This window comes from Salvelinus namaycush, chromosome 10 (genome assembly GCF_016432855.1).
Source record: "Salvelinus namaycush isolate Seneca chromosome 10, SaNama_1.0, whole genome shotgun sequence".
Classification (NCBI taxonomy): domain Eukaryota; kingdom Metazoa; phylum Chordata; class Actinopteri; order Salmoniformes; family Salmonidae; genus Salvelinus; species Salvelinus namaycush.
In genome coordinates, this window is record NC_052316.1 from 1,612,494 (window position 1) to 1,625,329 (window position 12,836).

Genomic DNA, 12,836 nt, shown 5'->3' on the forward strand with positions numbered 1-12,836 from the left:
TTTGGGCATTGTTATCAAGATTGATCTAAATGTGTCTGCCCCTCCAGACATGGTGGTCTCTGGTGTCCCCAATGAGAATGGCATAAACCATGCGGGGGAGATCGCCAGCATGGCTCTGGGTCTGGTCAATGTTTGCCATGCCTTTAAAATCCCACACAAACCCACCACGCAGTTGAGGATACGAGCTGGCATACACTCAGGTAAACAAGTCCAACTGGGCTATGTTCATTAGGGCCCCACTGTTGTGCCTACTGAATACAACCCTTGTGACGTCTCACTGTTTGAGTGGAATAATTGTAATAATTGGTAATAATGGTCAAAATATCTAACTCAATTGCATCTGGTCTGCCCTTGTTGAAATGTTAGGCAGTTTTGCTAATGGAATGTACATGTATTTTGTGCTATGTATTCTATCTGAAATGTAAAAACAGATTACATTACAAAATGTGTGTTTTCCCACGTTTAAATCCTACTTGTATTTTCATGTTGAATGCACCGAGCTGTCTGTTTGAACTATTGGCACAAAGCTCGGACACCCATGCATACCCCACAAGACATGCCACTAGAGGTCTCTTCACAGTCCCCAAGTCCAGAACAGACTATGGGAGGCGCACAGTACTACATAGAGCCATGACTACATGGAACTCTATTCCACATCAAGTAACTCATGCATGCAGTAAAACTATATAAAAAAAACAGATAAAAATACACCTTAAGCAACACAAACATAGACACATGAATATAAACACACGATAACATACGCACTGTACACACATGTGCACATTCATTTTGTGTTATAGATATGTGGTAGTAGAGTAGGGGCCTGAGGGCACACAGTTAATATGATGTGAAATCTGTTATGAATGTATTGTAATGTTTTTGCCTTGGCAGCAGCTAATGGGGATCCATAATAAATCAAATACAAATACATCCCCACAGGACCTGTAGTTGCTGGTGTCGTGGGAACCAAAATGCCACGGTATTGCTTATTCGGTGATACAGTGAACACAGCATCGCGGATGGAATCAACAAGCGAAGGTACTCAAAGATCAAATTACAACCCTTGAGTATAGAAATTTAAACTCGGTGAGAGTGCAGTTTGTAGGCCTAAGTAACAGTGAAATATTCTGATTCTTTATCTGATTCAGGGTCTTTAACAGGCCAACTGACTCTACAGACCACTCAGCCTGGCTAAGGTTGAGCATATTGTTCATGGGCTGGGGTGGCAGCTGAGGTTGCCATTGGTGGGGCACCGATTTAGCCCCTCTGCCTTTATGCCAAGCTGTATTTTCTCTGTCTGTGCTCTTCAGCACCCTGCAGAGGGGTTACATCACGAGAGAGAGCCGTTCTCCTCACTGAGCTCTTATAATCCTCGGAACCAAGCAAAAAAGACAAAGAGGGTTTTAAAACGTGAAACAGTGGCTTTTGGGCTACTACATGAAAATATGTTATTTCTCATGTGATAGGGCAGGATGCAGAACATTACTTTTGTAGTACTGAATTACTTGTTGTACAATGTTACTTTTCTAACACTGTATTTGCCTTTTGTAGATTGTCATTTATAATCCAGCTAGTATAAAACAACGTGTGATTATGTCCATAGCTCTGAAGATCCAGGTCAGTGGAGCCACTGCTGACCTGCTAAACACACTGGGAGGTTACACTCTGATCTGCCGAGGATCACTAAACGTCAAGGTAAGATAATCAGCCATTTCCCACTCATTAGTATCGCAAAGGGTTGCAAAGGGTTAATGAGGAGAAAATCTAGCCTGGTCCCAGATCTGTTTGTGCTGTCTTGTCAACTCCTGGTCATTGTCTTTGCCAAAAAAATATGGTTTTGACAACTCCTATGGTCGTAGTTTGGGAAAGACAGTGGCCATATGCAAGACGGCCTATGAAATACAAACTGTATCCAACAATAGTGTTGTCATATCACCTTCTCACACTACTAGTTTGACCTCATTTAAGAATGCTCCTAGTTAGCAAATTTACAATATAGTATTATCTGTCTGTTCTGTGAACTGCAATTGTCTGTTAAAAAAAGGGGTGTGCTAAGAGTGTGCTATGTAAAGGACATTTTTTGACTTGGCCATGGCGGTTGCTGTAGAAATCTTGCCAGCAACAAAAGTGTATTATATTCACCCCCTCTGTCTCATGGGCTTGTATTCATGCAGTCACGAAGACCTTTGATTTGAAGGGTGGGAGGGAGTTAGTAGAGGGTGGACAGAGAGAGGGGGGGGGGGGGGGGGGGGGGCAAGTGGATCCCATGGGATGGGGCCCAACGTTCATACTCATTGAAAGACTGCATGTCTCCATTAGTGAGCGGCCTCAGCTGCTTTGTGCTTGTCCCTTACCAACCCTAATGGCCCTCATTTAGTATTTACAAGGACACACACACATGCTCCCCAAATACAGCCCCTTTCTCAGGAGAGAGAAAAAGCAAAACAACATCCATTGGTCTTGATAGGCTGTCTGACATACAGTATACTGCTTTTTGAATGGTGTATGACCTACAAGTTTAGCTTCCATTTCTTTTGCATCAGCGATACTGCTCTTTGTTTGTAAAGGGAAAAGGTGAAATGACGACGTGGTGGCTGGAAGCAAAGAGAGAAGAATCCTCGGACCCACTCCTCAGATCCACCGAGTTCAGAGGAGTCCCTGTGCCAGTTAGCAACTAGCCAACTACTAGCCTTCATAGTCTCTGTCTGCATAATATATGGACCACAGTTTGTGTTTAACAGCTGTATTGTGCAATTGATATCAAATATATTTCTATACTGCCTGAGAGTCTTGGAGCTGTATTGTGAGTTTGTACAGTGATTTTATGTTCTGGCAGTTATTGTATTTATTCATATCCATACGGTGGACATATACTTGATATGTGCACTCATATTGTAATTGAGATGGATGGGGGAGAGGGAATAAGCACAAAATTAGATTAGCCAGTGTGGATTTCAAACCACAAGTCACATGATTGTTTCTTGCGTCTCTAACATTGCCACCAACAAGTCTAATGACCACCAGAATCACACCCCAAATGCCATAGGATATCTGGAAAATAATCCATTACAGAGAGGTAGTCCAACTGTCCACATATTCCAATATGATGAATTGAAATGCACAGTGTTGTATCATTTAATATATTATGATATTATCTTTACCTGAATTGATTCCATGTGTAAAATATTCTAAGCACGTTATTGTTCTGTATTGCGATGTAGTGCCTTTTGTTGGTAGGGAGGTTTAGTGTTTTCTGTTGCATTTCCCACACACCAAAATAAGAATTAAACTGTGATCCTTCTGAATTTCTTCACTTCTTTGTAACATGTTTCTCGTCTGGTGCAACACAAATAATACATAATTTGGCATTATAAACTGGGTGGTTCGAGCCCTGAAGGCTGATTGGCTGACAGCCGTGGTACATCAGATCGTATACCACAGGTATGACAAAACATTTATTTTTGCTGCTCTAGTTACGTTGGTAACCAGTTTATAATAGCAATAAGGCACCTCGGGGGTTGGGGTATATGGACAATATACCAGGGCTAAGGGCTGTATCCTGGCACTCTGCGTTGCGTAGTGCATAAGAACAGCCCTTAGCCGTGGTATATTAGCCATATACCACAACCCCTCATGACTTATTGCTTAAATAAACCATTCAAAATATATGGCAAAAGTATGTGTTATATACAATGCTACTACAACTGAAACTTGACACATTACATTTAAGGTTTCTATCCTGATGGCAGCTACATGTCTGCTTGACCCAGAACAAAAAAAACAGACATTGCCTGTGTGATGAACTGTTGCGACATTGCAGAGACAGTAGTGGTGATGCACCATTATGCACCCTCACTCTCAGTGAAAAGCATTGCACTTATCTAGCTTAAGCAGCCTGCCATTCACATGCAGTGTTGACAGATATATTTTGTATTAGTAAATTCATGGAAAATATGTTTCTACACCAGCCCTGTTCCTGGAGAGCTACTGTCCTATAGGTTTTCACTCCAAAAACCTACAGGAAAGTAGCTCTCCATGAACAGGGTTGTGATATGGTTCATTGATTGTACACAAGGATTGGGTGAAAGAACAAAAGCAGGCCACATCATTGCAACCTTTTGAAATTATGTTTCAAATATCCTGCTCGCTAAAAGTGTCGTTTGGGAACTTGTCAAAAATATTATAGGTTTGCAGCCAATCGAGTAAGGAGGTGTTGGTTGCCTGACAACGCAGTAGCCAATCGCTGAAGTGTTTGGTTAGTCAGCTCCGGAGTCTGCAAGCCAAGCAAGCTCGTCAGGCGGGTTATGCGTTTTTTCCAAGGGTACCTTCATGATGACATAAAAAGGTAAGTTAAGTTTTATTACACGTCATCTGTAGAATGTTCTATGTAGGAGACACTCGCATATCCCTTTGTCTAGATATTGGCGTTGTGTTAGTAGCTAGCATGCTAATTCCGCTGTGCTTGGTTTGACAGCAGCTTGCCTGCATTTTACCGTTCTCGTATTGGTCCAAACAAGTAAACGTTAGCGAGCTAGCTACTGTAGCGTAAAAATCTGTCCGGCAAACGATATTAACTGCGCTGTTAGACTAGCTATATATGAGTGCTCCAGCTTGTTGTCTTGCTAGCTACCCCTTGCCCATTATTCTACAACGGGCTGGTGAAAACAAGCATCTGTGATTGGTTAAGACGCGTTCTAAACCATATGTTTAGCACAGGTGTCTTGTGGTGGGGAGTTTTGTTAAGAGCCGCGACGCTCTGTCTAAATATACACGCATCGCTTGCGGTACGGTTTTGGAAGAGAAAGGACCTTTCATACTGGCGAAATTGTATTTTCCTACAACAAAATGTTAAATTAATACACAACTTTATAGAGTTAAGGTTCCCACGTGGCCATATTTCAGCGCTTCTTTAGGAGAACAGACGGAAGAAAGTGGACTACTTGTGTTAATGACACAAACGTGTTGTCACTGAAAAATTCTGCTGGCTGCAACTGTGTTAAAACAGTGTATCGTACGTGTGTATTTAGCTTCTTTTTTTTAAAATGATTTTGATGTGATAGGAAAGTAAAGGGATTTGTTTCTAGGACCGTACGGCAATTGAGACTCGATTCACGTTTAGATAGAGTATTTGGCTTCCAGGGCCAATTCGCTCTTTGAACAGAACATGTAAGGTCCATGGACTAAGGAGTAACTTTAGGCCCCTTTAGTCCAATAATGGGCTAAGTTATCCCTAAACAGTCTATCAATAACAAGTTCTCGGGGAGCTCGAGCCTTCCACCATTCACCAACTGGTCCCACTTTTTTTTAGTCTGGCTCGAACATTATCCAGTCTGTTTCAAACTCGATGATGTAGTGAGACTGTATCACGAACTTAATCTGGTATTGGAAGGGGATTTCTAATCACACATTCAACCTGGCACACCACGTCATTTCAACGTGGACATTTGTGTAATATTGATTTCAACCTTTATTCACACTCATAAAGACTGCATAACGTTTGTTGAATTCCCAGTGTGTTATCACTATACTTTAAACAATCTAAAAGCACAATCAAATTCCAATGGAAAAACAATGTCAGATTGTTGATTTAGTTGTCATCTAAATGTGTTATCACTGCACTTTCAACCATTTTTTTTTAAAGATACAACAAAGTTCAAATGGGAATACAATGTCAGTTATGTTGTATTTATACAACAATTTAATGTTTTAGCACTGTACTTAATCTAGGCCTAATAGCTAGGGATGCACGATATATCGGTGAACATATTGGAATCAGACGATATTAGCTAAAAATGCCAACGCCGGTATCTGCCCGATGTCTAGTTTAAAGCCGATGTCAAAGCTGACGTGCATACCTATATAACGTAGGTACACGAAGTAATGACGCCACGTAAAATTGTGCGCTACATATTCAACACAGCATTCCTAACCCAGCCCACAATGTCTGCTGTGTGGATCGAGCAGTCAACAAGTCGCGCAGTCATTTGAAAGAGTAAGAACATTTCAGCGAGACAACTCAAAGGCGAACTCCATTAACGCCAAGACAATGGAATTCATTGCCCTTGACAATCAACCATTCTCTGTCGTGGATGATGTTGGCTTTAGCGACTGGTCGAGCACCGGTACAAACTATCGTTACCAAGTGCGCTATTGTTCAGATGTTGCCCTACAGGAGTTACACAGTAATAGCGCCACTGCTATTAGCTTCACAATATACTATGGAACGCCGTTTGGGTCTTTGCTTGTCAACACTATTTGACACGTCAAATAGCACAGTTCTATTATAGAATGGTGTGTGTTCTGAATTTGCACATGCAAGCCAAGTGTCTCCACTACAATCAGTAGCACTGTCAAAGCTGTACAAAAAAAGTCTGCAAGCACCAGCCACGAACGATGTGTTTACAATACCGCGTTGGTAATAAAGCATTATTTGTTCAACTGCAACTTCTGGGGTAGCTAACTAGCTTTAGCTTGGTACCTAGCTGGCACCAGTACAACCAGCCTGAAAACAATGACCAGTAGAACTGCAGTCATTTTCACTATTCTTAGCAATGATTTAGGAATCCTTGTGAGTAATTATTAGCTAGGTAGCCACTTGTTGTTCACCTATTGAAATTGAACTTCAGTTTTTGAAAATAAATAGCTAGCAAACTACTTAACCCTGTTGCCCAAAGATAATGTTATAAGCAGCCAGCTAGCTTCATCTGGCTAGTGAGGCTCGACCTGACCGGGTTATGTTGTGAAGCTAGCCACAATAAGGATTAGTCACAATAGTGGAATTTGTGGTTTGCCTTCAAAATAAAAGTACCTATTTGAAAGTGATGCAGAAGGTTACAATTGGTGGAATCATGCCATATTTAGACTAGATAATGTTAAACAAGGTTGGAATGTGAAGCAATTAAATGGGGTATCAGTCTACTAGGAGACACCCACTGAACACAACTGTGAAGAGTTTACGCAAACTGTGCTCGCGACTGGTCGAGTGCTCCCGCACATTGGCTAACCAGGCTATCTGCATTGTGTCCCACCCACCACACGCCAACCCCTCTTACGCTACTGCTACTCTCTGTTCATCATATATGCATAGTCACTTTAACCATATCTACATGTACGTACTACCTCAATCAGCCAGACTAACCGGTGTCTGTATGTAGCCTCGCTACTGTATATAGCCTGTCTTTTTACTGTTTTATTTCTTTACCTACCAATTGGTCACCGAATACCTTTTTTGCACTGTTGGTTAGAGCCTGTAAGTAAGCATTTCACTGTAAGGTTCACCTGTTGTATTTGGCATACGTGACAAATAAACTTTGATTTGAAATGTTAGCGTTGTAGCACTAATCGCGGGACTGGGACTGTGTGAAATCACCTCCTCAGTCAGCCTATTGTGTGTATTGACATTCATATTGCACTGTAAGGCTTTACTTAAGGATTGGGGATAAATGAAATGGGGTAACAGTCTACTCAATACCCAATATGTTATCAGACTCATCAGACAATACCCAATCAATTATCAGACTCCAAAACATCCACACAGTATTGTTTTTTCTCAGGAATAGTGTTCAATACACATAGGTTGACAATAAATGTGGCTCAATTCAGTTGTCTCAGATTCCAGCAATAAGAGCTACGATGCTAATGTTCTCTGGGTGTCACTGAGTAGACTGATACCCCATGTCATTGATCCACAATCCATAGCTAAGGCTGTGCTATGAAATAAGTATGCTCCCAATGCAATTCTAAAGTATAATATATCCAGTGTGATTTCATCAGATTTTTGTCTTTGTCTTTTGGTGATTCCAACCTCGTTTAGCATGATCTCTTCAATGATTGGTCAACAAGCTTATTAGGCACGACGTATATCTTTTTTGACATGCAAAGACCCAAACAGTGTTCCATAGAAATCCTGGTTGAGAATGAAACGACTGAACAAATGAACAACGAGACTGCACAGCAAGTAAGTGAAAGAAATAGGTTTTGATAATTTTTTACTGGTAATGGGGACATATGTAAATGCCAACAAAATAACTTTGTGGTGTGTGTGTGTAACCTTTTATTTGACGATGCAAGTCAGTTAAGAACAAATTCTTATTTACAATGGCGGCCTACCCCGACCAAACCCGGACGACGCTGGGCCAATTGTGCGCCGCCCTATGGGACTCCCAATCACGGCCGGATGTGATACAGCATGGATTCGAACCAGGGACTGTAGTGACGCATCTTAATGAAAACAAACATCCATTACATTATGAATTATTATTTATTAATTGAACATGCTAACCACGTGTACAATATATCTAAGAGAGAACAATATTGTTGGTTACTGAATTTTTTTAAAGTTAGAGACATTACATTCCACCACCAGCTGCCCGGTTAAACAATATAGCACAACAATATACAATAAAGAACGTGTGTTCCCCAGCCTTCACTTTCTCTGCTTCACCCTCCCTCTTCAGTCACTGAAGAATGGTCGTCTTGACCTTTTTGAGCGCCACAACTTGCTAACCGCCAGGGCCTAAAATGTACTTTCTGGTTCACCAGCCACTGTGGCAGGTAGATTTAACCTTTTCATACGTGAGTTAAATATCTCTAACAGTCGCCCCAGCGTGAGTTGTTTTATGCACGTGATGTCAGAATGCACTCACTGTTCCACTGTTCCAAAATGTGATTATTGCGCAACAGGACAGTTAACACGTGCTGCCTGCTAATTATATATAGGCTATGTTTCAACTTGTCAATTTCAAATTAATTTCTAACAAGTTGTATTTTCTAACAACAGTTTGAATTGAGGTGTGTTCCCCCTCATTAATTCATATAGAAGTAGCCAATTTCTGCATTGCGGACAATTTATGTTTAAGGCTTTACTGAGCCGGACAAAGGTCTCTCTTTGAGAAGAGCCCACGTACTTCGCTAATGTTTTCGCAGATCAAATATGCAGATATTTGCGCGGTCTTGGAAGAATTTGAACATTTTCTTGCTGGGTCTCGCTTTGCCTTCCTTGTTGTTTTCCTTAGAAATAATAATTTTTGACGTGTGCATTCCTATCAAAGTAAGTTCCTTATTTTCTGTATATCGTGTTGTCGTTTCTACTGTAGGCGCATAATGTATTTACAGTTTTATTCACATGTTTACAGTACTGGTGACAAATAATGCATTCCGATTATTGCATAGATTGTAATGGACACCTATGATGTGTGTAAAATACTTTTTTGAAGTTTGTACTGATTATAATTAGCTAATGCTAAGCTATTTGCCAGCCGTGTGTGGCGCCATGTTTGTTGACATTATACAATGCATTCTGGGTGTCACGTAATCTGTCAGACCAAAGAGGTTATAATGAGGTGAAGGAATGGTTCACTCATCTTTCGGGTAATCTTCTGGAAGTGAATGAAAGGAAGTAAATGATCTTAGACGACACACCCCCTTCAACATGCATACTATAAACAGACCAAACTCATCTTGTCTCCTCTTATTATCTTTGGTTGATGCAAAAAAAAAAAAACATGCTGGCGCGCACAAACTACCCATCATCGGATTACTTTTAATTTCTAGAAAAAATGTTACTCAATTATTTAGATCAATGTTGAGCTCACCCATGATGTGATTAATTATGAATAGTAATTGCTGTTAGCTAATTCATATTGTAGTTTCTGTCAGCTGAGAGTTATAAAAATATGACCGCTTGTGTTACGTCAATCTTTCCTCAGTTAGCACTAGGACAAATGCAGCCTAAATTTTCCGGTTTGGATGATTGTGTTATCAAATCAAATGTATTTATATAGCCCTTCTTACATCAGCTGATATCTCAAAGTGCTGTACAGAAACCCATCCTAAAACCCCAAACAGCAAGTGATGCAGGTGTAGAAGCACGGTGGCTAGGAAAAACTCCCTAGAAAGGCCAAAACCTAGGAATAAACATAGTGAGGAACCAGGCTATGAGGGGTGGCCAGTTCTCTTCTGGCTGTGCCGGGTGGAGATTATAACAGAACATGGCCAAGATGTTCAAATGTTCATAAATGACCAGCATGGTCAAATAATAATAATCACAGTAGTTGTCGAGGGTGCAGCAAGTCAGCACCTCAGGAGTAAATGTCAGTTGGCTTTTCATAGCCGATCATTAAGAGTATCTCTACCGCTCCTGCTGTCTCTAGAGAGTTGAAAACAGCAGGTCTGGGACAGGTAGCACGTCCGGTGAACAGGTCAGGGTTCCATAGCCGCAGGCAGAACAGTTGAAACTGGAGCAGCAGCACGGCCAGGTGGACTGGGGACAGCAAGGAGTCATCATGCCATGTAGTCCTGAGGCATGGTCCTAGGGCTCAGGTCCTCCGAGAGAGAGAAAGAAAGAGAGAATTAGAGAGAGCATTCTTAAATTCCCACAGGACACCGGATAAGACAGGAGAAGTACTCCAGATATAACAAACTGACCCTAGCCCCCGACACACAAACTACTGCAGCATAAATACTGGAGGCTGAGACAGGAGGGGTCAGGAGACACTGTGGCCCCATCCGATGATACCCCCGGACAGGCCAAACAGGCAGGATATAACCCCACCCACTTTGCCAAAGCACAGCCCCCACACCACTAGAGGGATATCTTCAACCACCAACTTACCATCCTGAGACAAGGCCGAGTATAGCCCACAAAGATCTCCGCCACGGCACAACCCAAGGGGGGGCGCCAACCCAGACAGGAAGATCACGTCAGTGACTCAACCCACTCAAGTGACGCACCCCTCCTAGGGACGGCATGAAAGAGCACCAGTAAGCCAGTGACTCAGCCCCTGTAATAGGGTTAGAGGCAGCATTAGGGTTAGCATTGCCTTTAAATTGTTTAACTTGGGTCAAACATTTCGGGTAGCCTTCAACAAGCTTCCCACAATAAGTTGGGTGAATTTTGGCCCATTCCTCCTGACTGTGTAACTGGTGTAACTGAGTCAGGTTTGCAGGCCTCCTTGCTCGCACACACTTTTTCAGTTCTGCCCACAAATTTTCTATAGGATTTAGGTCAGGGCTTTGTGATGGCCACTCCAATACCTTGACTTTGTTGTCCTTAAGCCGTTTTGCCACAATTTTGGAAGTATGCTTGGGGTCATTGTCCATTTGGAAGACCCATTTGCGACCAAGCTTTAACTCCCTGACTGATGTCTTGAGATGTTGCTTTAATATATCCACATAATTTTCCTCTCTCATGATGCCATCTATTTTGTGAAGTGCACCAGTCCCTCCTGCAGCAAAGCACCCCCACAACATGATGCTGCCACCCACCGTGCTTCACGGTTGGGATGGTGTTCTTTGGCTTGCAAGCCTCCCCCTTTTTCCTCCAAGCATAACAATGGTCATTATACCTTTGTTTCATCAGACCAGAGGACATTTCTCCAAAAAGCCCGATCTTTGAATCAGGCTGTGCAGTTATACCTAACCCACAGGGCAAAAACGGATTGATTCAACTGTGTTTCCACGTCATTTCAAACCCCAAAATCTTTGACGACGTTGAATCAACGTTGAAAAATGAATTGGATTTGCAAGAAGTCATCAACATAAGGACATTTAGACTTTTTTTTCACCCAACTTTTAACCTAGGCCTAAATCCAATGACGTTACATTTTTTTTGTTGATTTCACGTTGAATCCACGTTAGTTGCCAACTCAACCAATTGTACATCAAAACTAGACATTGAACTGACGTCTGTGCCCAGTGGGCAGGATTAGTTTATTAAGTGTCTGACTAGCCTAAATAAGCTTGGTAGGTTCACCATCTGTCCAGTAGATTCAATTAGATTAAGTGTCACCAGAAGGTCCTGAATGGTTTGGGTGGTAAAGCAATATAAATTATCGAAACAAACCCAACATGCATAAATTGTTTCCCCACTTCTTAAAATTGTATTTTTTGTTTTGTTATTGTGATTTTGTTTACTTCAATTTCATTGTGTTGACCCTTTTCAGATTTAACAAAGCCTACATTTTATAGCCCTAGGCTAACCCGACAATTATTAATTTTCCTCAGTGCTTGTCTGGTCAGCTGTTTTTGAAAGGGTAGCCTACAAGCCATGGGTTGTTTGAATTGCACCAGGGACTGTCTGTTTCTGCAGATAAAATACCATATTATGTCTCTTGGATTAGGCTGGTGATAAGAGTATGAGGAGATGGTATGTAGCTATTCCATTTGTTAATAGCTTAACTTCATTGGTAAAATTGTGTATTGCCCAGTTTCTTTGCTCTGACTTGGTGGTTCCTTCTTTCCTCGACCACATTTGTAGTTGTACAAATCGTATGCTATAACATGCTAATATAGAATACTAATATGTAGGTCTATTTGATGTGCTAACACCGTCAGTGCCTTAAACTGCAATTCGACCTTTGGATTCTTACAATGACGATATGAATCCCGGCCTGTGTTGCTGTAGAACTGGTGCCTGCTTAGATAAAGGATTTGGCTTTGTCCCTTCCTAATAAGCTCCCCACACTCTCCTGTTCTTTAGGCTATTGCATGTTTCCATCCCTCCTTGTAGACGTCCGTCGTCCCTAGTAATCCCGTGTCCACTTGTTGAATGTGCACTGCTAATCTATTATCTGCCCCTCTATTTCAGGAGCCGTCTGCGTAGGCCACTCCGTGAGCTGCATGTATCCTGGGAGGTAGCGGATGACCCAGACACATTCGGTGTGTTCTGAAGCAGTGCTGCCCTGAGGGAGTCTGGAGGACTGCAGCGATGCCAGAATCTTCACTTGGTGAGTATTGCATTGACCTTATGTACCGCTTGTGGTTTTCATTGAAAGTGTGATGCAGTTTTTCAGCTTTTGTTTAGTTTGATTATGATTCTCCATTCGTCACTCCACTAG

At 41.8% G+C, this 12,836-nt stretch overlaps 2 protein-coding genes across 3 annotated transcripts in view; both read left to right on the forward strand.

The window, feature by feature from the left end:
- LOC120054588 (atrial natriuretic peptide receptor 2-like) overlaps positions 1-3,299 on the forward strand; it is a 28,221-nt gene extending 24,922 nt beyond the window's left edge. Inside the window, exons 20-23 of the mRNA XM_039002045.1 lie at positions 48-200; positions 940-1,038; positions 1,604-1,695; positions 2,568-3,299. Coding sequence (XP_038857973.1) covers positions 48-200; positions 940-1,038; positions 1,604-1,695; positions 2,568-2,678 — 455 coding nt within the window. The 3' untranslated portion in view covers positions 2,679-3,299. The remainder of the gene's footprint in view (positions 1-47; positions 201-939; positions 1,039-1,603; positions 1,696-2,567) is intronic.
- A 942-nt stretch (positions 3,300-4,241) lies between these two features.
- LOC120054589 (afadin- and alpha-actinin-binding protein-like) overlaps positions 4,242-12,836 on the forward strand; it is a 39,817-nt gene continuing 31,222 nt past the window's right edge. For both annotated transcript variants that reach the window (XM_039002046.1, XM_039002047.1), the window contains exons 1-2: positions 4,242-4,345; positions 12,587-12,725. In XM_039002046.1, the coding sequence (XP_038857974.1) occupies positions 12,707-12,725 (19 nt within the window). In that variant the 5' untranslated portion in view covers positions 4,242-4,345; positions 12,587-12,706. The remainder of the gene's footprint in view (positions 4,346-12,586; positions 12,726-12,836) is intronic.